The sequence below is a fragment of the Patella vulgata genome, chromosome 3, assembly GCF_932274485.2.
Source record: "Patella vulgata chromosome 3, xgPatVulg1.2, whole genome shotgun sequence".
NCBI classification, from domain to species: domain Eukaryota; kingdom Metazoa; phylum Mollusca; class Gastropoda; family Patellidae; genus Patella; species Patella vulgata.
In genome coordinates, this window is record NC_065881.2 from 52,580,393 (window position 1) to 52,602,567 (window position 22,175).

Sequence of the window (22,175 nt, forward strand, 5' to 3'; positions counted from 1 at the left end):
TTTATCACGCTGATGGCTGTCAACGTGTGTGGAGTCGTCTTGGGGAACGTCTTGCAGACTGCTGCGTCTTCAAAACGAATCGATGGGGTGGGGGAAGTGTAATGGTGTGGGGAGGCTTCACATTTCATCACCGTATGGACTACCTGGCTGCTAACAACATTAAAGTCTTGGACTGGCCAGCCATGTCTCCGGACATGGCACCGATAGAACATGTCTGGGATGAGATTGGACGCCGTCTGTATCGGAGACCACAGATGCACACCATTGCTGCTTTAGAAGCTGCTCTTGTCAAAGAATGAAACAATTAGCCCCAGGCCTTCTTTCAAACATTGGTTAATTCCATGCGACGTCGCTGCACAGCGTGCGTAAGAGCCTGTGGAGGACACATGCGCTACTAACATCTGTGTCGTACTTTTGGTTTTGACACCTCTGACTTTGTACCGTTGATTACAGATTAAACATCCATAAGTGTACAAATGTGTTGTTATTGATGTGTTCCCACTTGAATATTGTTCACAATAAGAAGCAAAATAAATAAGATATGTTTACAGGATCATTTTGTTATACAAAAAACTAAGTGATGCATTTTCCATGGCGCTCAGTATATACTATTCAAAAAAAGTAGGGGATATTTGATTTTGGGGGCATAATACTAAAATATGCAAATGACTACGAAAAAAGTCACTATAGAACCTAACAGAAGAAACAATTCCAGTTACATGTGACGCCCAAACGCACCAATAGCTACCGCATGGAATGCAGGTGATGCTTAGGATCATCATGGGGGTCCAACTCAAGATTTGCACGACTCTGACTTTGAATGTTACAGTCATTGTGGCATTGAATTCCAGGGTGGAAACATCAGTTTAATTGTTTTAGTGACCAGAAAACAAATTTTGTACAGGACAGACCACGCTCAGGTCGACCAAGGGCGATAACTCAAGCCCAGGATCGATTTATCCGTACCTTGGCCTTGAGAAATCGTGTCATCACAGCAAATCAGATCAGCGCTCGTCTTCAAACAGACACTGGTGTGAGAGTGAGTGGCCAGACGATTCGGAATCGACTGCATAGGGGTCACCTTCGCGCCCGACGTCCTCGCGTGATCCCTTGTTTGAGAGATCATCACATTCAGGCAAGACGTCGTTGGTGTAGGGATCGTCAACACTGGGATAATCGACGCTGGAGCAATGTGATGTTTTCAGATGAGTCAAGGTTCACTGTTGATTTTTTAGACAGACGTAGGAGGGTGTGGCGTCGTCGAAACGAGCGCTTCCAAGACTTTAACGTCATCAGACATGATCGATTTGGGGGTGGTTCTGTTATGGTGTGGGGAGGCATCACTGTTGCTGGAAGAACGGCTTTACATGTTGTTGCAGGGCGTGTTACAGGCCAGTACTACCGGGACAACATCTTGGCAGTCCATGTTGTGCCGTTCGCACGACGTCATGGCCGCCGTTTCATCTTCCAGGATGACAACGCAAGATGTCACAGGGCCAGGATCGTTACAGGTTACCTCCAACAACAGAACATCATAACATTACCTTGGCCAGCACTGAGTCCCGATCTCTCCCCCATCGAGCATGTCTGGGACATGCTTGGACAGAGGTTACGTCAACGTCAACAACGTCCTGCCAATGTCCAAGAACTTGCTGCTGCGTTGCAACAGGAATGGGACAATCTGGACCAAAATGACCTTAGACGTCTCATTAGGAGTATGCCACGTCGGATCAATGCTTGTTTGGCAAACAGAGGAGGATTTACCCGTTACTGACTTGGTTGTGATGCTGTGGTAACTTTGCTGTTTGACCCCGGGTATCATTTTACCCTTATAATGGTCAGTCTGTGCCTTACTTAGTCTAACAATCATTTGGAATAAATCGATGAATGTGAACTTCATTTCATTTTGTCATTTGTTTCTTCGTCAGTTTCATTAGGTGACTTTAATAACACTTAAAAATCAAATATCCCCTACTTTTTTTGAATAGTATATAATGAATCTATACTTGGAGTCTCTTTGCTCTCACTTAATTATCACAAAGTTATCGTGTCCAAATGCATCAACCAATCAAATTGCTTATCTATGCTTACCGTAAGCAGACAATGTTCATCATCAAACTCCATCAAGGCATTTACCTAATGAATGCCTAAACCAAGTTTGAACATCCTACCTCAATTAGAAGAAGAGTTATTGTGTTTCAAAGTCTTGACCAATCACATTGCTTATAGCTCTGCTTACCCTCAGTAGAAAATGTTTATTATCGACCTTAGTCAAGGTACTGATGTGATGAAACTACCACCAAGTTTCATCACTCTTACTTAATTAGAACTAAAGTTATCGTATCCCAAAGCATCAACTAATCAAATTGCTTCTCTCTGCTTACCCTTAGCAGAAAATTCTCATCTTCGAACTCCATCAAGGCATTCACCTAATAAATACCTACACTAAGTGCAAACCAATCAAATTGCTTATCGTTCTGCTTACCCTGAGCAGAAAATGTTCATTATCAAACTTAGTCAAGGTATTGATGTAATGAAACTAACACTCTCACTTAATCAGAACTAAAGTTATCGCGTTCCAAAGCGTCAACCAATCAAATTGCTTATCTCTGCTTACCCTAAGCAGAAAATGCTTATCTTCGAACTCTATCAAGGCATCAGCCTAATAAACACCTACACCAATTAGAAGAATAATTATTTTGTCCCAATTGTGAGAATTAAATATGTGCCAATTTCATTTATGTGTATTTTATTGCTTAAAGACTTATATTGATTGAATGGCTGGTAAAAACATTAGTGACAATCTACAGATATTTCTAGAAAACTAATGGCATGTACCAATACTTTGTTCTCAAAGTGGAATCATAATTAAAATATAATCTTCAATACACAAGATTTACTTACTAGTGACTTTTAATTCCACTCGTCTGCCAATAACTGTTCCAACATTATTTCTTGCGAAACATTCATAAAATCCTTCATCTGTGCGCATATTGCCTTTCCCTTTGTGAATAACTCGGCGTATGTGCAATGAACCATTTCTCATGATCTCTAACCGGGATCGATGTTTTTTGTTATTCAGTCGAATGCCATCTTTTTTCCAAAAATAATGAACCTGCCCATGTTCACTACTGGATATCACTGAACAGTTGATTAAGACACTAGATTTTTTAATGGCTATAATTGGATCATTTGGCTGTTCTATAATCACTATACCAGGATCTAATCCTTCTATCTGAGGTAGTTTGGTTGGTAAACACAAAACTGAAAGCAGAAAAAAAATACAATGGGATTCAAATAAGAACTAGAACTCCTAAGGAGAACTGACGTGTTTCGATATGTCACGCCTTGTCACATCAACATTCAAGTTACACCATAAATTATCGAGTATAGTAACATCCAATACTTATCATAGTGGAAAAACATGTCATTTTGAACTCTTAATAAAACGGGAAGTTATACTTCATAACCAAACTTTTTTATATTAATTGTTAGTAGACATCAGGGTCATCATACATACAAAGGTCAAGGGTCGTGGAAAGATTAGGTCACCATCTAGATGGTGAAAAGTCGAACAAACTTCAAAGTGAAACCGGAAGTAAACAAAATCGAAATTCAAAAATCGGCTCCCTAAGGATTGTTGCCATTTGGAGTAGGTTCAATACAAAAAAATGTTTTCAAAAATCAGAATTAAAAGGGCGGCTGAATATTGATTTGAATGTGTTTTGTAAAATCCAATATAGCGACCAAGCGGTTGAAAATATTATTCGAACAAGGTCTTTGAAAATGAAAGATAATATCTGGGGTTAACACCACCATATGTCATTTTTTGTCTATTTTTAAAATGGAGAGAACTATTCGTGTTTGGGAAGACCTCTGTAATTTCCGGAAGTTTCCGGAAACCGTCACAAAAACTTTTCATATGCTATTTTGAAGGCATCGGTGTGTTCCTTATTCCTACCTGATTTCAACTTGATACCTCAAATAATGACGGAGATATGCCATCTTGAATGTCAAAAAATGATGAAGAAAAACATCGCAAATCTTTGATGCTAATATTAATCGAGCGAACTTCCGAATTTCTAAAAAACGTCAGTCAGAGCCCAGATGGTATTCGTTCAAAGAATCCAAAAATGAAAATTTGAAGACGATCCGTTGAGAAATAACCGAGATATGGGCAATCTAGGATTATTTTTTGTCCCATCCGTAATACACTTCCCGTTCATTAAAAATTACCCAATTTATATTTAATAAATAGATGCACGCACAGAGGCCAAACACATCTCCGTTGGCAGATTGTTGGCACCATGTACAGTTTTGGCTGCACAAATTGACTAAATTCCAGAAAAAAAAACAAAAAAATAATAAAAACACTTACGAAAACAATATGTGTTTCGACCGAAACAAAAAATATTCTATGTTACTAGGCCAGTAGCTGACACCAAATAATGTTATCAAAAAAAAAATTTTGCTCCAGCATCAAGAATTATAAAAGAACTTTGCTTTGCCAAATAAAAATATGTATTCTGAATAAAAATGTTGATAGTTCTGATGTTCTAACCCAGCAGTATTTGTATTTAGCGCTCACAGTTGGACGATTATTTTACTGCAGAAGCTTACTCCCATATTTCGACATAGGTACTGGTCACATGTCTTTAATTAGCCTCACTAAACAGGAGATCCGTTGGTGTGATGCATAAAAGAACCTAAACAGTTTGTATTCAAAATAATAAAAGTAGGTCGTACCACCGTTGTACAGGCAAAATTTTCTCATAGCACATTACACAGCATATGTATGGATAAGTATCCCTTCTCTCATTCTTGCCTTCACGTTGACTAAGTGTAAAGCCAGGTATCCGTGACAAATGGTCCTAATCTCTGAGGTTCAGCGCAAAAGCAAGAATTAATTAGTCACTTCTCTGCTTCGTCTTATTTATTTCTTGCGACTTGCTTTAATATGAGTTAACAGCGCAAAAGACAGAAATGAACAAGGCGAAATTAAGAAGTTTCTTGGCTTTGTACTGATTATTTCCTGCCTTTGTGCTAAACCTCATAGGGAAGTGAACGAGACTGACCAGTTTTTTGGCTTAGCATGTGAAGTCCAGAAAGAGTTAAAGAGTACCCTTTGGCTTCCATACATATGCCTGTCTTCATCAGCCTGGTTGGTACAGAAATCAGGCCTGAAAACTTGTGTACATGTCTTTCACGTAAAAGATTAGGCCATAGCGCTGCTGTTCAGCAAAAGTACCTCATAGCATATTATTATAATCTTGTGTATATCGGTCTTCAATACGCCTGATGGTGCAGGAAAGTAGGATGTTAAACAACATTTTATAATGGGGGCCACGGTGGAACACAAATCTTGAGGTCCCTTGTTCGATTCTGGTGTTGGTCGAGAAAGTTCACCTGTATTTTCCGACATGGTTCCCCCCATGTCAGTGATGTAGGACAGAGGGCCTGGCAATGGACAACATATAGCTGTGGGAGGAAACCCGAGGACCCGGAGTAAACTACATGAGGTTCGACTCCTTGTCACGTACAAGCTTGGAATTAAAACCACACCACTTAACTCAATCAAACGAGCACATGTTAAACTATTCAAAACACTCAACTTTGTTCAATTGGGCGGATATATGTGGAGCGCGAACTTTAAAAATGGATTTTATTATCAAAACTGCAGAGTATTTCTCTAAGAACTTTGATTTTTGGAATGAGAATGCTATAATTAACACATACTTTCACTAAAATGTTAAACTGCTTTTTGATGGAGCAAAGGTGGCAAGATATTTGATGTCAGCTACTGGCTTATACAGGGCTGGAGAAAATTCTTCATACAGAGAAGAATATTGTCGCCAGTCTAGTGTTTACAAACATTATAAGTACATGTATTTCTCCTGAAATGGATTCCAGTTTGTCTACAGAACAAAACCTTTTGTAAAATTATTGTTTTACGCTTCTTATATTTTATATCTAATATTTCAAGGGTTCCTCATTTGCATTTAAACCAGATATTTTCATCAGTAACCCATAAACTACAATACAAATCCTTCCTTCAATGTGTGATTTCAAAATATTTTTATACGCCCACATTTTCATGTGGACGTATATTGTCGTCGCCCCTGTCCGTCCGTCCACAATTGTTTGTTAACAGTCTACAGGTCACAATTTTTATCTGATTTCAATGAAACTTGAAATATAGGTTTATCACCCCAAGATCTCGGTTCCTTTCGATATTGGCATGTGTCGGACTGTAACTTCATGGATTGTGGCCCCTGATTGTACGAAAAATCACGTATATTTGGCTTGTGAACACTGTAGAGGTCACAATTTTTATCCGATTTGGTTTAAACTTGAAATGTATGATTATAACCCAAAGATCTTGGTTCCTTTCGATATTCGCGCATATTGGAACGTAACTTCGCGTTTTTAACTTGTGGACCCTATAGAGGTCATAATTTTTATCCGATTTAAAAAAACATATTATTATATCACCGTTACACCCTAAGGACGGCTGAGTCTGAATTTCGTGAAAATCGGCCCAAAACTGACAGACAAAATGACTGCCCCTCGTTCTCAAATAGCGTTAAAATATGGTATATCAAGGTTGTGGACCCTATAGAGGTCACAATTTTAATCTGATTTTGTTGAAACTTGAAATGTAAGTTTATAACCCAAAGATCTTGATTCCTTTGGATATTTGCGTATATCGAATTGTAATTTCCTGAATTATTGCCCTTGATTGTAGGAAAAATCACTTTCGTTTTAGCTTGTTCTCTATCCATCTCTCGAAAATGTGGGCATATCTGTAAATGCACTCATTTTCAATAGGGTTAATTATCCTTAGGATACACTGAAACTAAAGAAACTTAAACATACATTCCTATAAAACTATTTATCGGGTGGTTATTTCCAATAAAAGTATGGCAAATTTGGTATATATGGAAAGTACAGATGCCCAATCTCACTAGAAAAATACTGGATTACCCGAAAAACACCCATGGGGCAAGCACTGGGCAAAAATGTCAGGGTATCACTAACTGGCAACCCGACGTATTGTCTGCCAGCTTGGCTTTGGGATCGGTTGTTATTTCTTGATCTAATGGTTAGGCAGTTGTGGAAAAATTGAGGGGTGTAAACAGATGCTGCTAAAGGTATCTTTAAAGAAGCTAAATCGCTAATATTTGGGGCCTAGAAATTGACACAAATGCGTCGCAACGCATATGATAATATTTACTGACTGATTTACATTCAATTTTTTCCGTTTTTACTCTTAATTTCAAATCAGTTATGGTCGGCGAAATACACCAGAAGTCTCAATCAAATGGCAATCTCTAGAGTCTGGTTATTACAGTCTACACCGACATCATTTATTGTGCATGCTCTCCAGATAAGAATATGTCGTCACCGTTTGACATGACTAGTGGAATATGTCTAGCCTCGATCTTCGAGCCCCTTGTTACAAATGGCGCTCAATTGCATTGTGGTACACCATTCGTGTACCATTGGTAAGATATCTATTTTTTCTTAAATATTGGATATCAGAAGCCCATTTTTTCCTGGTAAGATCACAACATCAGTGTTGATTTAAATTGACAAATAATTCGTGTTTTCAATGTTGAAGACTTTGGACGATATTGAGTTAGTAACTAAGCTAATTTAAATAAAGTTTTAAAAACTTGAAATAGTAAATAGTAATGGATAATGGACGAGGGCCACCAGACTATTGACGACAACAAACAACACAGTTAACCTCCATTAGAATGAATAAATGAAATGGGGTTTAATAAAATAACATCCTACTTTTCTGCATCAACTGGGCTTATCAAGATGGCTACAGAGAGAGAAATGGGTTTTAACATCCACTCGACACAAACTAGGTCATAATATGGTTCTATTTTATTTCAATAATTCGCTAGTGCGTAGGGTCTTTAGCAGTGGGAGGAAAACGGAAGACCTGGAGAAAACCCACAATTAGGTTCAACAGGCAACCCTTCTCCTTGTCACATACAACTGGTGAATCAAAACCATAGCAGTTGACTTAAGACAGACCTTATGATACAGTGTTATTATCTCAAATTCTTTAGGATTTCTAAAAACTTGTAAATATCTAAGCTAGTTGTTAGGCTTTAACAAAAAATTGCCCAATGTCAACAATATAACAATTATCTTTACACCACACATGACATAAAAAGTTTGGTGAATAATAGTTTATATGTAATTTATTATGTGAATGTGCCAAAAGTGTTATCTGATATGTGAGGTATGAATCATAACCTCATCATTAACATGCTGGACTTGAATGTTCAAATCGTCGGCTTAGATCTCTAACACTTAGCATGCATTATATAAAATTAGAAGAAATTATCTACTTGGCACCAACTGGCATTCCACTCTGGCCAGTCTATTACTGAGTAAACTAAGCTACTAGTTAGTTTAGGATACGTATATAAGACATTGCAAAACAAATCTAAAACAGTGAGTCTACAAGATTTTTCAAATTGATCAAGGACAATAACTCTGAAAGTACTTATTAGAATTCATTGAAAATCAATTAACGTCTTCTTTTATATCAATCCGTTGATAACTGTAGCTATAAGACAAGTAGCTGCAGATGCTCAGTGCTGGCTCACACTGGGTTCAATACTGGGCCCGATTCCTAGAAAATTCTTAAGCACGTTCTTGTGCTTAGATTTTAAGTAGATTTTCATTTAAGTAAACTTACCTTATTTTGTGTTCCCAGAAAATTCTTAATAAAGTTCTTGTGCTTAGATTTTAAGTAGACTTCATTGTAAGCACAAGAACGTTATTATGCGTTCCAAGACAAAACTTAAGCACAACTTCGTTCTTAAACATAGTCAATCTAAGCACATGTTCCAAGCAAGGTATCTGGCTTGCTTACCAACCTTAAGTCTGTTTCTGCTTCAAAAAGATGGCTGACCGTAGAGTTATTCGACGGCATTTCCGACAGCTTTTGATACCAAAGAGACGATTACAAGACAGAGAAAATCCTTCTCCAGAAGAAATTAAGAATGCTATAGAAAATTTCGCTTCTACCCTGAAACCATTTTATTTATTTGCCAATTAGTAAACAATAGGCTACAGACACACAGGCTACTTTAAGATCAGGCGCTCTCACAATTATTCAGTTAGTTTGTATGTGTCTGCATTTTTTATCTTGTGGCACATTCTATATGTGTATAGGGGACATGTCATATGCATCTAAATCAACCATATATATATGACGTCAATGAAGCAGACGAAAAATTTATGAAGTAATTCGCATACCAAAGTTGTTTTTATGACGTTAAAGAGCATCGTAGTCTCAGTTTATGGTAAACTTTACCAGTCACAATGTGCTTAGGCTTATACTTGACTTAAGCTTGCGTAAGAATGGTCTTGAGAATTTTCTAGGGACGGTATTTTTATAAGTTTCTTACGTAAGAAAAAGTGAAGCATAACTTTGTGCTTACTTTAAGAATTTCTAGGAACAGGGCCCTGGTAATTGCTTCCTAAGGATAATCAAGTCTGGTTTGCCCTTGTCAGGTCCTGCCAAACAAAAATCGTATTCTTGCTTTCAGATGAGACAAAAAACCAAGGTCTCTTGTACCACTATATCATTGGCAGCTTGTTGTAGATCCTTTGACAGTTGGAAATCAGAGTAAGAGTAGGCTATAGCAAAGCTATCAGTTTCAGCGAATCTAAATGAGGGCAGATAAATATCAATTTCATGACATTTGCTCAATGTTCATAATATTAATATCAGATATACTTGCATTCTGTTTGATAATGAAAAGAATTCTCAACATTTATTACTGCCTGTAATTTGAAGTCATTTTATATTATGTTCTTGTGTTAAAAGCTACCCCTGTAAACCATCCTGCTATTATCTAATGCATGTTCTTCTTACTCAGATAGGTTTCAGGTCTAAGTTGAGCTGTAATCACATTAATGAATAATTACACTGTTTACAGACAATATATTTGTAGAATCTTTTTTTGCCCACTATTAAGACATGTATTTACCTTATAATCATGAACAAATTGAAGGAACCACCATGTTCCTGAAGCAACAGCATTAAACCTCGCATAAGTCGGATCTTTGCTCAACTCGGATAAAGTTGTTTGGACCCTTTGATCCTGCACTTTTTTCTTATTAAATTTCTGCACGCAAGTCAGATTTCCTAAGTCGGATCTTTGCTCAACTCGGATCAAAATGTTTGGTCCATTTGATCTAATTCCAGCTTTTTTCCTTCGCCAAGTCGGATCGGCAGTATGTTCAGAATTTCACTGTCAGTTTCGTCCCGATGGTCTAAAAGTTATTAGGTATTCCATGCACAGAGCCCCAAAATACTTTCCTCTATCATTTTGACTCAAATCAGCCTATTTGACGCTACGCAATAATAGAATTTTCCCGGAAAATTCGAAACTCGCTGTCTGCTGTACGAGACACTTTTCATACGAACAAAAGTTTGAATCAAGCTAAGATTGAATTTCGGTCTTCGGCCAACTCGGATCTTCGCTTAACTTGGATAAAATTGGTCAGTCCACTTAGATCCGACTTATGCAAAGTCTGCAATTCCCAAACTTTTAAGTAGTTATCTCCCTTTACCACAGACACATGATACAAACATGTAAATGAATAGCCGTTGAAAACTTTTTTTTTTAGTTGAAAACTTCACAAAATGAATATATTGAAAATTTCATTCAAATTACTTTATTCTAAGCCAAGTTATCACTGTTTGTAGTTTTGACAAGATGTGTGCATTGTTTGATTGTTTATTAGAGTAATCACGGTACTGGTATATTCGAGTCTTAGCCTCGCTTTCCCATTTTAAAATTAAATCATTAAATGGCCGAACCATTCCAATCTAGTTAAAATGTTGAGTATCAGATGGCATCAAGAGTTGATTATGGTCTTGTTACTATGGACATTCCATGTCAAGTGGACCAGTGCTTGTAAAGTGGCCCCCTCAGAACAGTATGACAAAAAATATATGTTATGATACATGCATATTTATGTACAACTGCTAAGTTATATGACTCTAGCATTAATATTGACTAAGATATGGCCTTTTGAAAAGGGGTACCCTTTCGCAAGTTTCGATACTACTGTTACATGTATATGACTGTTATATTCCTTCTAGTCATTCTATATTCTTGAAATTGTAGGGTTTGTAAAATAATGTTATATAGATTAAGAACTTACCATCAACTTTTTCAGAACAAGTATCATCAATTGTGTATGGAGTGCCTTAAGTGCCCAAAATTGATACTTGTGCAAAAAAATCAATATTTCAATACAGTGTAGAAATTTTACTACACTATATTAGAAGTTGTTACTTATTATAATGTATCAATGTGTATTGTTTGAAGAAACATTATTAAAAGCCATATCTTTGTCGGTTTCTTGTAAAATTAGCTTTGAAAATCGAATCACAAAGGAAAATAGCTAAAATCACTCATTCTCAAATACTAACCATGTTTTGGAGCCTTCCACCAAAAAATATGAAACTTTGGGATAATGTTGCACGTACATATGCCAATCAATGGTGAGAGGCCCATCTTTGATATTTTATTCCTTCATTTTTTATTTTCATTAAATCTGAACAGTCAATATTAAAGCTAAAGTCATATAACTTAGCAGCTTTACATAAATGTGCATGTATTATAAAATACATTTTTCACAATTTTCTAAGGGGGTCACTTTACAACTTTTTGGGAATTTGGTCCACTTGACATGGAATGACCCAATAGGCAAATTTAGCTCTAACATAATGCCTATTTAAATTGAAAGTATCAATTACAAAAGTGACTGGAGATTACTTTAATTATGAAAAAGAATCTTCATGGAAATACATGTATGTGGTTTCTAATATATGTTTCTAACGAACATTAAACCCCATTTCATTTTTTAATGGATTTTGTTCTTTTTATCATTTTTTCTTTTTTTTTGTATTTTTGTCATATAATAATTTTGTCACCTGCTACACGTCCTGGGGCCTATTCTTTAGTCTCTTAATATAGTCACAATATTTCTCATAGAATTGATACAATAAACCTGAGCATCCGAACAACTGCTATTTCAATATCAATTTTCAAGAAAATCTGTGTGTTGTCCAACAATGATGGTTCATACTTCATACATTTTATATGCTGACAGCTGCATTCTTCTACAGTAACAATCATACTATCTTAATAGCAAATCATATTTATTTTTTCATGTGAATATGTCATTTTTCTAATAACGACAGCAGAAAAATAGATTTTTCTGTACATATATACATGTATGTCATTCAAATAGAAAAATGTAAACAAATTTCAAATGCTGGCAAATTAAACCAGTATTTTTGATATTCATTAAACTGGATATCCATTAGACTGGTTATGGAGTCAGACTGAAAGCTTTACGAATCTAATCAGCTGTTGTCATCTCTCCATTAATTTAAAAGTCTCTGATCACCATTTGGGGCATTTTGTCCTTTGTGAACTACAATATTGTTAAAGTTGGATCATCATATAGTCTAAATAAGTCAGCTAAACCTTTAATCTTCACTAAAATCTTTTGATGGGACTCTTTTTTAATCTGAGCCAGGAGATCACCTACTGTTGATATTTTTATTTTATTTTCTTAATCAAGTGTTTAATAACTAATTTGAGTACATTTTAGCTGGGACTATAAGTCAAGAAAAATGATTTATTGTTCGAAAAATGAAAATGACGACCATCAGCGGCTATGTTTCGTTTTAGTTTCATTTCACATTAAGAGTTCTCATTTCATTATTTTATGCCAAGAACTGTACCTTTTGCTTTGTTATGTGATGGACTTTACCAAAAATTATGGTCTGGGGTTTTGTTTTTGATAAAACAATAGACAGCAAGCCTCTGTTGCTAATGCAAGTCCCTGCTAAATAGTTTCTTTTCACTGTTTTGACATGAACCAATGAATTGTTTAAGAGGTCAATCATTATTGAAAAGTATGCTGAAGATCTGATTTCCACAGGGTACAATTTTATGGATACACAATTACTGAGTTTAATACTAAGCGATGTTTTGACGAGGATACTCTCGTCTTTATCAAGCAAACGAGAGTATCTTCGTCGAAACGTACAATTTTATGGATACACAATTACTGAGTTTAATACTTAGCAATGTTTCGACGAGGATACTCTCGTCTTTATCAAGCAAACGAGAATATATTCTCGTCAAAACGTCTCTAATTAGTATTAAACCCAGTAATTGTGTATCCATAAAATTGTACTCTATGTTAATATGTTCAATTACTAAATGCCAATCAAAGATCTGATTTCCAGTCTATCCTGAATCAAATTTGTACAGTATCAGGAGTTTGCCAGAACAGAAACCAGTATTTTGATATTTAAATAAAATGTTATTAAAAATTATATGAGTGGTTTATATATAACTACACACTATCCTGATTCACAAGCTTATGTAAATGCACACAATTTTTTTATGCTACGTGTACTATATAGCTGTCTTTATGACCATGAATGTCTAGCCTGCTATCTTGACTGTTATTTACAAGTAGGTCATAAAAATATACAACACATAATACATGTTACATGTACAACTTGTTATTTCCTTTACAGTATAAAGATAGCCTAGCTACTGTTGGGCTTCTTATATAAACCATTTCATTTCGCACAACCATGATATCTATTATAATATAAAATGTATAGTTATTTGCAAGTAAAAGATTTTCTTTTAAAACATAAAATCCAATCAAGAAGCTTATAAATGGGCCTGACCATTGACCACTCATATACCCTTTTCATCAGTGTCAAAATTAGCTGGTTTAAGGACTTGAATTTAATAATCCACCTATTTTTGTTCAGCTAATTACCTACTTTGTGCTTAGCATATCACGAAAAATACATTTTTGTTAGGATATACTTGCTTTGAAGTTGTGGGGTTAAATCATTAATGTTCAAATCGACTGCTTCATAAATAACAGGAACAGTAATAATAGCACATACAAAAGGCACAACAAGCATTTGCAACCTCTGTACTCATAAAATCAAAGTTATTTTCTCGAACAACATGTAGGAATCATTGCCTATAGGCTATAGAGCAGTGATGGGCAAGTGCCAGTACTTGTCATTCAGCCCGCCAGACACTTCCACTACATCTGAAAATTTATGAGTAATTTTATCTCTAAATGAAATAAAAATTCAAAATTGCTTATTGCTGGGCCCAAACTCTAAACAGGCCTTCCTCTCTGAGGATCAATAATCTTTGTAGGTCTATTTATAGCTTGCATCCAACCTCGTGGGTTTTCTCCGGGTCCTTCGGTTTCCTCCCATTGCTAAAGACCCCTACGCGCAAGCGAATTATTGAAATAAAATTGAACCATGTGTTAGTCCCGAAATGACCTAGTTTGTGTCGAGTGGACATTAAACCCCATTTCTCTCTCAAACTTATAGCTTGAAGCATTACTCAATAATGTAGTTGCCTAATTGACTTGGGCCTACTTTCATTTTAAATTATTGTTTGATTTGTTGACATGCTTTGATTTTTCTCTGAATACAAGCCAACAGTGAGGCTGATGTCCCCCGCCGAAATCCCAAAATAAATAGATGGCACATATTAATTAATTGCAGGTTTGTCTTTTTCAAAAGTATCCAGCAATCAAACTGATTATCAACTATACTAGTGGTTCTCAACCTTCTTTGGCCAACACAAATAGCGGCACACCTGGCTAAATAGATAAGAAAAATATTTGAATTTTGCAAAATAAAAACATGGAAAGTCATAGACGCCATACAACCGTAGACACAAACTAGTCATAGAAACTCAGAATGACTCAAACTATATATTAGAAAAACACAACTATGACGAACTTACCAGTAGACACCACTGAATACTCAACTGAGATCATGTGGTTTTCGCAATTTCTTAGTGTGCCTTTCAAATTTTGTGGCACACTTAGGAAGATCTCGCAGCACAATGGTTGAGAATCACTGAATTATACACTAAGTTTCATCATTCTCTATCAGAAATTGCTTAGCTCTGCTTAGCTTTAGTGGGAAATGTTAATCATTGAACTCAGTCAAGACATTCACCTAATGAACATCAAACTAAAACATTCTACCTCAATTAAAAGAAGAGTTCCAAAGTCTTGACCAATCAAATTGCTTATCGCTCCTTTGCCTAAGCAGAAAATTCTCATCAAACTTAGTCAAGGTAATGATATAAAGAATCTATACGTGGAGTTTCATATCTCTCAATTAATTATAGCCAAAGTTATCGATCCCAAAAGCATCAACCAATCAATTAGAAGGGGGGGGTATTTTATTTCAAAGTCTCGGCCAATCAATTTGCTTATCACTCTGCTTACCCTCAGCAGAAAATGTTCATTATCGAACTTAGTCAAGGTATTGATGTAATGAAACTATACACCAAGTTTGATCACTCTCCTTAATCAGAACTAAAGTTATTGGGTCCCAAAGCATCAACCAATCAAATTGCTTATCTCTGCTATCCCTTAGTAAAAAATTCTCATCTTCAAACTTCATCAAGGCATTCACCTAATACACAGCTACACCAAGTGTGAACATTGTTACTCAATTTGATGGAGAGTTATTGTGTTCCCAAGTCTCAACCAATCAAATTGCTTATCGCTCTACTTACCCTGAGCAGAAAATTTCATCATCGAACTTAGTCAAGAAATTGATGTAATGAAACTATACACCAAGTTTGATCACTCTCACTTAATCAGAACTAAAGTTTTTGTGTCCAAAAGCATCAACCAATGAAATTGCTCATCTCTGCTTACCCTAAGCAAAAATGCTCATCTTCAAACGCCAACAAGGCATCGACCTAGTAAACACCTAAACTAAGTTTGAACATTCTAGCTCAATTAGAGTTATTGTGTCCCAAAAAGTGTGACGGAGGTACAATAACTATGGAGCCGAATAAAGAGCGCAGAAAAAATGTTTTGTTCTGTATTACTATATTCAATAAAATGACAATAATTCTATTGTTTGGTCCTCGCTTTGTTTCAAAACTTTGTGTTTGGCCCTTCACCTGGAAAGTTTGCTCACCACTGCTATACAGCTTCCCTATAGTTGTAACTAATTACATTGAGAATACTGGTTTTATATACTGTAAAAAAGAAATATTGACATCTTAAAATCATTCGAGCGACTGTCAATCCCTTGCAAATTTCAACATTGCGAAAGTTTAATCCTTAATAGTAAAAGCAGGGTTGGGTGTTCCAATGGATAATGCATGCGCGCTACATATAAGGTCTGTCATTTAGTCAAGTGGCGTAGTTTTTAGAAGTAGGGTCGCCTGTCCAACCTCGTGGATTTTCTACGAGTCTTCTGGTTTCCTTCCACTGCTAAAGACCTTTACGCGCAAGTGAATTCTTGAAATAAAATTGAACCATGTTAGTCCTGAAATGACCTAGTGTGTGTCAAGTGGACATTAAACCCCATTTCTCTCTATCTTTAATAGTAAAAGAACTATAAATCTTATAACCAAGCGGGCAATATCGCTGAAATCCTTTGATGGGTCTCTTTTTTGTTTTGATTGAAACCAAGATGGGGGATTATCCATCATTAAAGATACATTATGGGAGATTAGATAAAGAGCTGGCAGCCCTCACTATAATAGTTAAAAACAAGATGAAGTAAAGGGAATTCGCTGGATTGAAACCAAGATGGGGGATTATCCATCATTAAAGATACATTATGGGAGATTAGATAAAGAGCTGGCAGCCCTCACTATAATAGTTAAAAACAAGATGAAGTAAAGGGAATTCGCTGAAAATTTCAGTCAAGTTGATCGATTCTGAACTGAGAATTTAGGGACTGAATTTGGACCTAGTCTTGATCATCATTATTAAAGTCGGTACAATAAAAAAAATAGTCTTTATAATCCATTTCATGATTAAATCACGAATGAAAATTGAGCAGCAAATGGGCATCCTAATCCAGTAAATATTGCAGGCTAGCGTTGACATATCGCGAGTTGATTATGGTCTGGATAAGTTAATTAATGTCTAATTAATAATTCAGATAACATTTCAGGCCTAAAGAAAGACCTACAATAGGCAGATTTAGCTCTTGCATAATGCATGTTTAATATATTGATTTCGTTTGACCCCGCCCCATTTATGGCAAATGCACATTTATATAAATATTAATTCTGCTTTCAGGATCACAAATGAAAAACTGATTACAAAGTAGCTAAGAGTCTAAACCATACATGTAGCTTCTGATACATTGATGAGTGATGACATACATGTAACACCTATCAATGATAACTGGAACTTTCATCAAATATAAAAGTTAAATATATCTCCCACTCTCCCAGAACTAATATGAAACTAGACCTGCAAGCAGGAAGTGTGTCATACATTAGCCCATTAATTGAGCTACCAAACGATACTTCAGTTGTTTTGATTCAGTGACACCCGGCTGAGAAATCGCGATTTTTGCAAAATAAAAGGTGAAACAAATTGAAATTGTACCCAAATACCGCATAGAATGGAAAAACGACTTTGGTTGATGCAGTATGAAATGCACAGTGTATACTTTCTTTTGGACATGAGTATATATTGAGGCTAGACCACCCTAGGACTCCAAGAAACAGAAGTTTATGAAATGAATTAAGAGTAGTTTGCGAAATAAAAGCGTCTGAATAGGCTCCAAACAGGAAAATACAAGATTTTCAGCGTCCCATAATGTATTGCCTATAACAGCAAATTTTTACCATTTAGATCAGGATATACAATGATACTTTAGTTGTTTTGATTCGGTGAAATCTGGCATAGTAATCACTTTTTCACAAGATCACCACTTCTTTTACTTTTTACGTTTTTTTTTCAAAAATATCGGATATTTTTTCGACTACTCCGGTTTTTGGATCATTGTCGAGATAGTTTTAACAATTTGTTTAGATACTTAACTTTCTGTCACAGAAGTGTCAGAAACATCTATTAGGTAGTTTTTTGTAAAAAAGATAAATAAAAGAACATTTTCAATAATTTAACGATTTTTCAACTTTTTTCAAAGATTGAGGCCATTTTTGGACCCCTTATATTATTTCAAACCTTTTCCTTTCGGATTCAGGCCACAGACTACCGATAGGACTCTGCGTTAAAAAAGTTTCAGAAAAATCGGAAAATACTAGATTTTCGGTGTACCACAATTTATTTTCTAACCATCGAATCTCGTCGCATTGAGATGCCATATAATAGTCCATTAATGGGGCTATCCAAAGACACTTTACTTCTTTTGGTCCGGTAAAATCTGACCGAGAAATCCAGCTTTTCGCAAGAGCGACAATTTTTTAACCTTGTTTTTTCATTTTTTGAATACTTCCGGTATGGAGATTATTGTCGGAATAGTTTTAATAACCAGTTTGGGCAAATCCTATGTTCAAAGGTGCCAAAAATGCAAAAATGTCAAAATATCGAAAATTAAATTTCAATAACTCAATACATATTATACATCGTTAGAATCGTAATTAGATCAGCTATCCGAATCTGTAATCTTTTTGTAAAAATTTGTTTAAATAATAAAGTAATAGAGCATTTTGCAAAATTTCACGATTTTTCGACTTTTTTCGATTTTCAGTCCCTTTTTTATCGTATTCCAGACATTTCAAAGTCTTATTGGATGGCATAATTCACAAGACTATCGAATGGACTCTCGATAGAGAAAGTTAAAAAAAAAGTTGCGGTTAAGATTTCGAGATACAGGCGTCCAAAAACGCCCCAAATCAGAAAATACTTGATTTTCAGCTTGTCATATTTTGCTGCTTGGTCATAGTATCCGTATAAATTGGGCATCATACGACAGTCCATTCCTCGGGCCACTGAACGAAAGCTTAATTCGTTTAATCCATTGATATTGGGCGGAGAAATCGAGTTTTTCCCCCAAACACCCATTTTTTGCGTTTTTTTCGAAATATCTTTCATTATTTCGACTACTTCCGGTTTCAGGATCGTTGTTGAAATTGCTTTATGCAGCGGTCTGACTAAATAGCTTTATGTTCCAGGACTTTCAGAAATATCGATTTATCCTTTCCAAAAAATATAAGGGTTGGGAAATGGGCAGAAAATTCGAAAAAAATCGAAAAATAAAGGGCGACAACTCGAAATGAAACTTATATTTCTGGAATCGGATTGTCTTCAGGTATCCAAAAATGTAGATCAAATTTGAAAATTTTGAAAAATAACAAAAATTGTCTCGTAAACAACGTATTTTTAAAATTCGAACGAAAAAAGCCAGAGATGAATGTTCGAAATTGAAAAATGTGAGATAGCCATTATCTCGGAAAAGTATCGGGGTTTCCGAAAATGTCATTTGTTTGAAAATAGGTAAAGAATTGACGAAACTACGGCCGATTTTCAATTCCGGAAAAAAGTACAAAATTCGGTTACTTCCGGTATGCGCAGAAGTTTCGAAATTGTTTTATCAAGTAGCCACCACATGGTTTCCCAATAGAAAATTTGGTTCCAGATCGATATCTTTTTTCGATCATGGAGAAATAGGCTCGCGCGGAAAAAAATAATAATAATAATAATTTTAGTAAAAACAATAGTCTTTCAGACGAAAGCCTAATAAAGAAAACTCTGGCACTATAACTGCATCTGTTCTTGACTTGGATATTAATATAATCAATAGTAAATTTAATGTCCATATTTTCGACAAAACGGACAAATTTGGATTTGAAGTTATAAAATTCCCGTCAATTTATAGTAACATACCAGATGTCACGCTCTATCATGTTTTCTATTCACAGGCATTACAATTTTTAACAATATGTAACGAAAAAGAACTATTTCTTTCTGGAATAAAATCTCTTTATTTTAAGTGTACTGCCAAAGGCAGCACACAATGACGTATTTAAAAAGAAATTTAGAAACTTCCATTTCTTCAACATACCAAGTTTGATATTTCTTATAAGTATATAGCTGATTACATATTGGGTAATGATCTAATTGAATAATTATATTTAAATTTTCTGCAGTTTCCTAATTCCGTCTGGATTATCGCCCTTAGTTTATGCCTTTATATAAATACACTTTTATAGTTTGATTACTTCAACATACCTAGTTTGCATTTCTTATAGGTGTATTACATGTACTTATTAAATTTTGTGCAATTACATAGCTGCCCTAAATTGATAGTTCATTAACCTTTTGGCATTGTCTTATCTGGATTATCGCCCCTTTTATTGTTGGTTTTTATTACATTTAACTCTTGATGTCATTTGGCAAACTACCGCCTTTTACGTCACGTCATTCAGCAGACGACTGTCCTCGAGACAGGTCACGCTTTCTCTGTTTGCTTCTTTGTATTCAGTATTGTTTTTTCCTCTGTTTTTGTGGTAAATAGGACATATGCCTTAACTTTGTAGTCAATACACCTCAAATCTTTCAAACGCTTATAATGTTTCCCACTATAACATAGACCATTTAGTTGTAGGCTACCTGTTTTTTTTTATACATTTCGTCGATATGGTTACTTGTATAGGTAATTATTTTTCCTTCAATATGGTTAAATTCATATTTTATGTGGCATATAGCGGATCATGACTCGTACTAGTATTTACAAAATGTTTTGGAGATATATTCCTCCTTATTGTTATATAGTTTTCATTTTTGAGTCAAGTCTGTATCACTACTGGCCCGGAATTTCAGCGCTTTGGGCGTTTACAGCTAGCCCCGCCAGATCCATTCGCTTAATGTGATATGTACATTTGTTTGTGATTTCTGCATATTGTAACTTGTCCGTAGATTTGTTTTGCGTAATTGTGTGTGGTGCAGTCCCCCTGCACTTACTATTAAGAGTACATTTTAGTTTAGCATGGATTAAGCAATATCAAATGTTATATTTTTCAAAAAAAAAAGCAAATGAGCACAGAGGCTTTTTGACAGCTGCAGTGACACAGCGAGTAAGCACTGGCTCACTAACCAGGAAGTCACCAGTTCGATCCCAGTGTTGGCAAAAAAAGTTCCCCGGCCTCTCTATGTCAGTGTTGCCGGGCATAGGGCCTGGCAATTAAGTCCTATGTACTGCACATCGACATGCATGTAAAAAAAAAAACCTTGACAGTTGGAATTCGAAATAGAGTATAGAGTAAGCCATAACACAGCTGGTCGAGCAAAGTTTCCCTCATAGCACACTGCATGTTCTGTGCCAGTCTTCATTAGCCCAGTCAGAGCAGACAAAAAGGCCATTTCACAGACTTTAACAAATCTGAATAGGACAAAATGAATTGGATAAAGAAATAAATTATCATGGTATATATGACTGAGAGACCTCGTCTAACCTTAAATGTGTTTATACTGCCTAATTGTAGATTATAAAGTGGACCATATTCGAGTGGTTAGAAACTGGACCTTGCTCTCTCACGGGACTATTGCAACTTTGTCCTTTATAACCTACCTAGATACCAGATTAACAGACTTCAGAAAATACAAAACACTGCTGCCCGGATAATTACAAAAACTCCAAAGTCTGCTCACAACATACCAGTTCTAAAGTCACTACACTGGCTCCCTATTGAATTCCGTGTAAAATTCAAAATTCTGTGCATGGTCTATAAATGCATGAATAATGCTGTCCCAGACTACCTTACTGATCTCATAAAACGGCAAGATTCAGAACTCCGTACACGATCGACGAGTAAAGAGATCCTAAAATTGCCTGCATAAAACCCAGTTACCTACGGTGATCGAATGTTAAGGATTGCTACTCCAACTCTGTGGAATGACAAACACTTGAACCAAAAGTGCCAAAACATTACTTGACTTTAGGAAAAAGTTAAAAACACCCCTGTTTCAGCAAGTTTATCCGGAGTGACATTAGAAGCACTTAGAGGATGCCTCGGCATATATAAATAACTTTATTATTATTATTTAAGAGCCAAACTTGACTAAACTTACATGTAAGAATTCGTCCACCATGCACATCACACGTACTTGACGTGCAGTCAATATCGGTTAGAGATTAGAAATTCTTATGATTTTGGAGAGAGAGAGGAGGCAATTAAACAACTGGTGATAATGCATGTTATCTATGCAAGTAATGGGTTTGATTGTACATGTCAAGGGGTAGGGTCGTCTGCCTAATCTAGTAGGATTTTTTCGATTATTCTATTTTGCTCTGACTTCTAAAGACCCTTGAGTTAGTCACTCAC

The 22,175-nt window shown here is 35.7% G+C and overlaps 1 protein-coding gene across 1 annotated transcript in view; it reads right to left on the reverse strand.

Annotated features, from left to right (window-relative positions):
- LOC126816020 (neogenin) overlaps positions 1-22,175 on the reverse strand; it is a 76,008-nt gene that overhangs the window by 48,528 nt on the left and 5,305 nt on the right. The window contains exon 2 of the mRNA XM_056099279.1: positions 2,905-3,264. Within this exon, the coding sequence (XP_055955254.1) occupies positions 2,905-3,264 (360 nt within the window). The remainder of the gene's footprint in view (positions 1-2,904; positions 3,265-22,175) is intronic.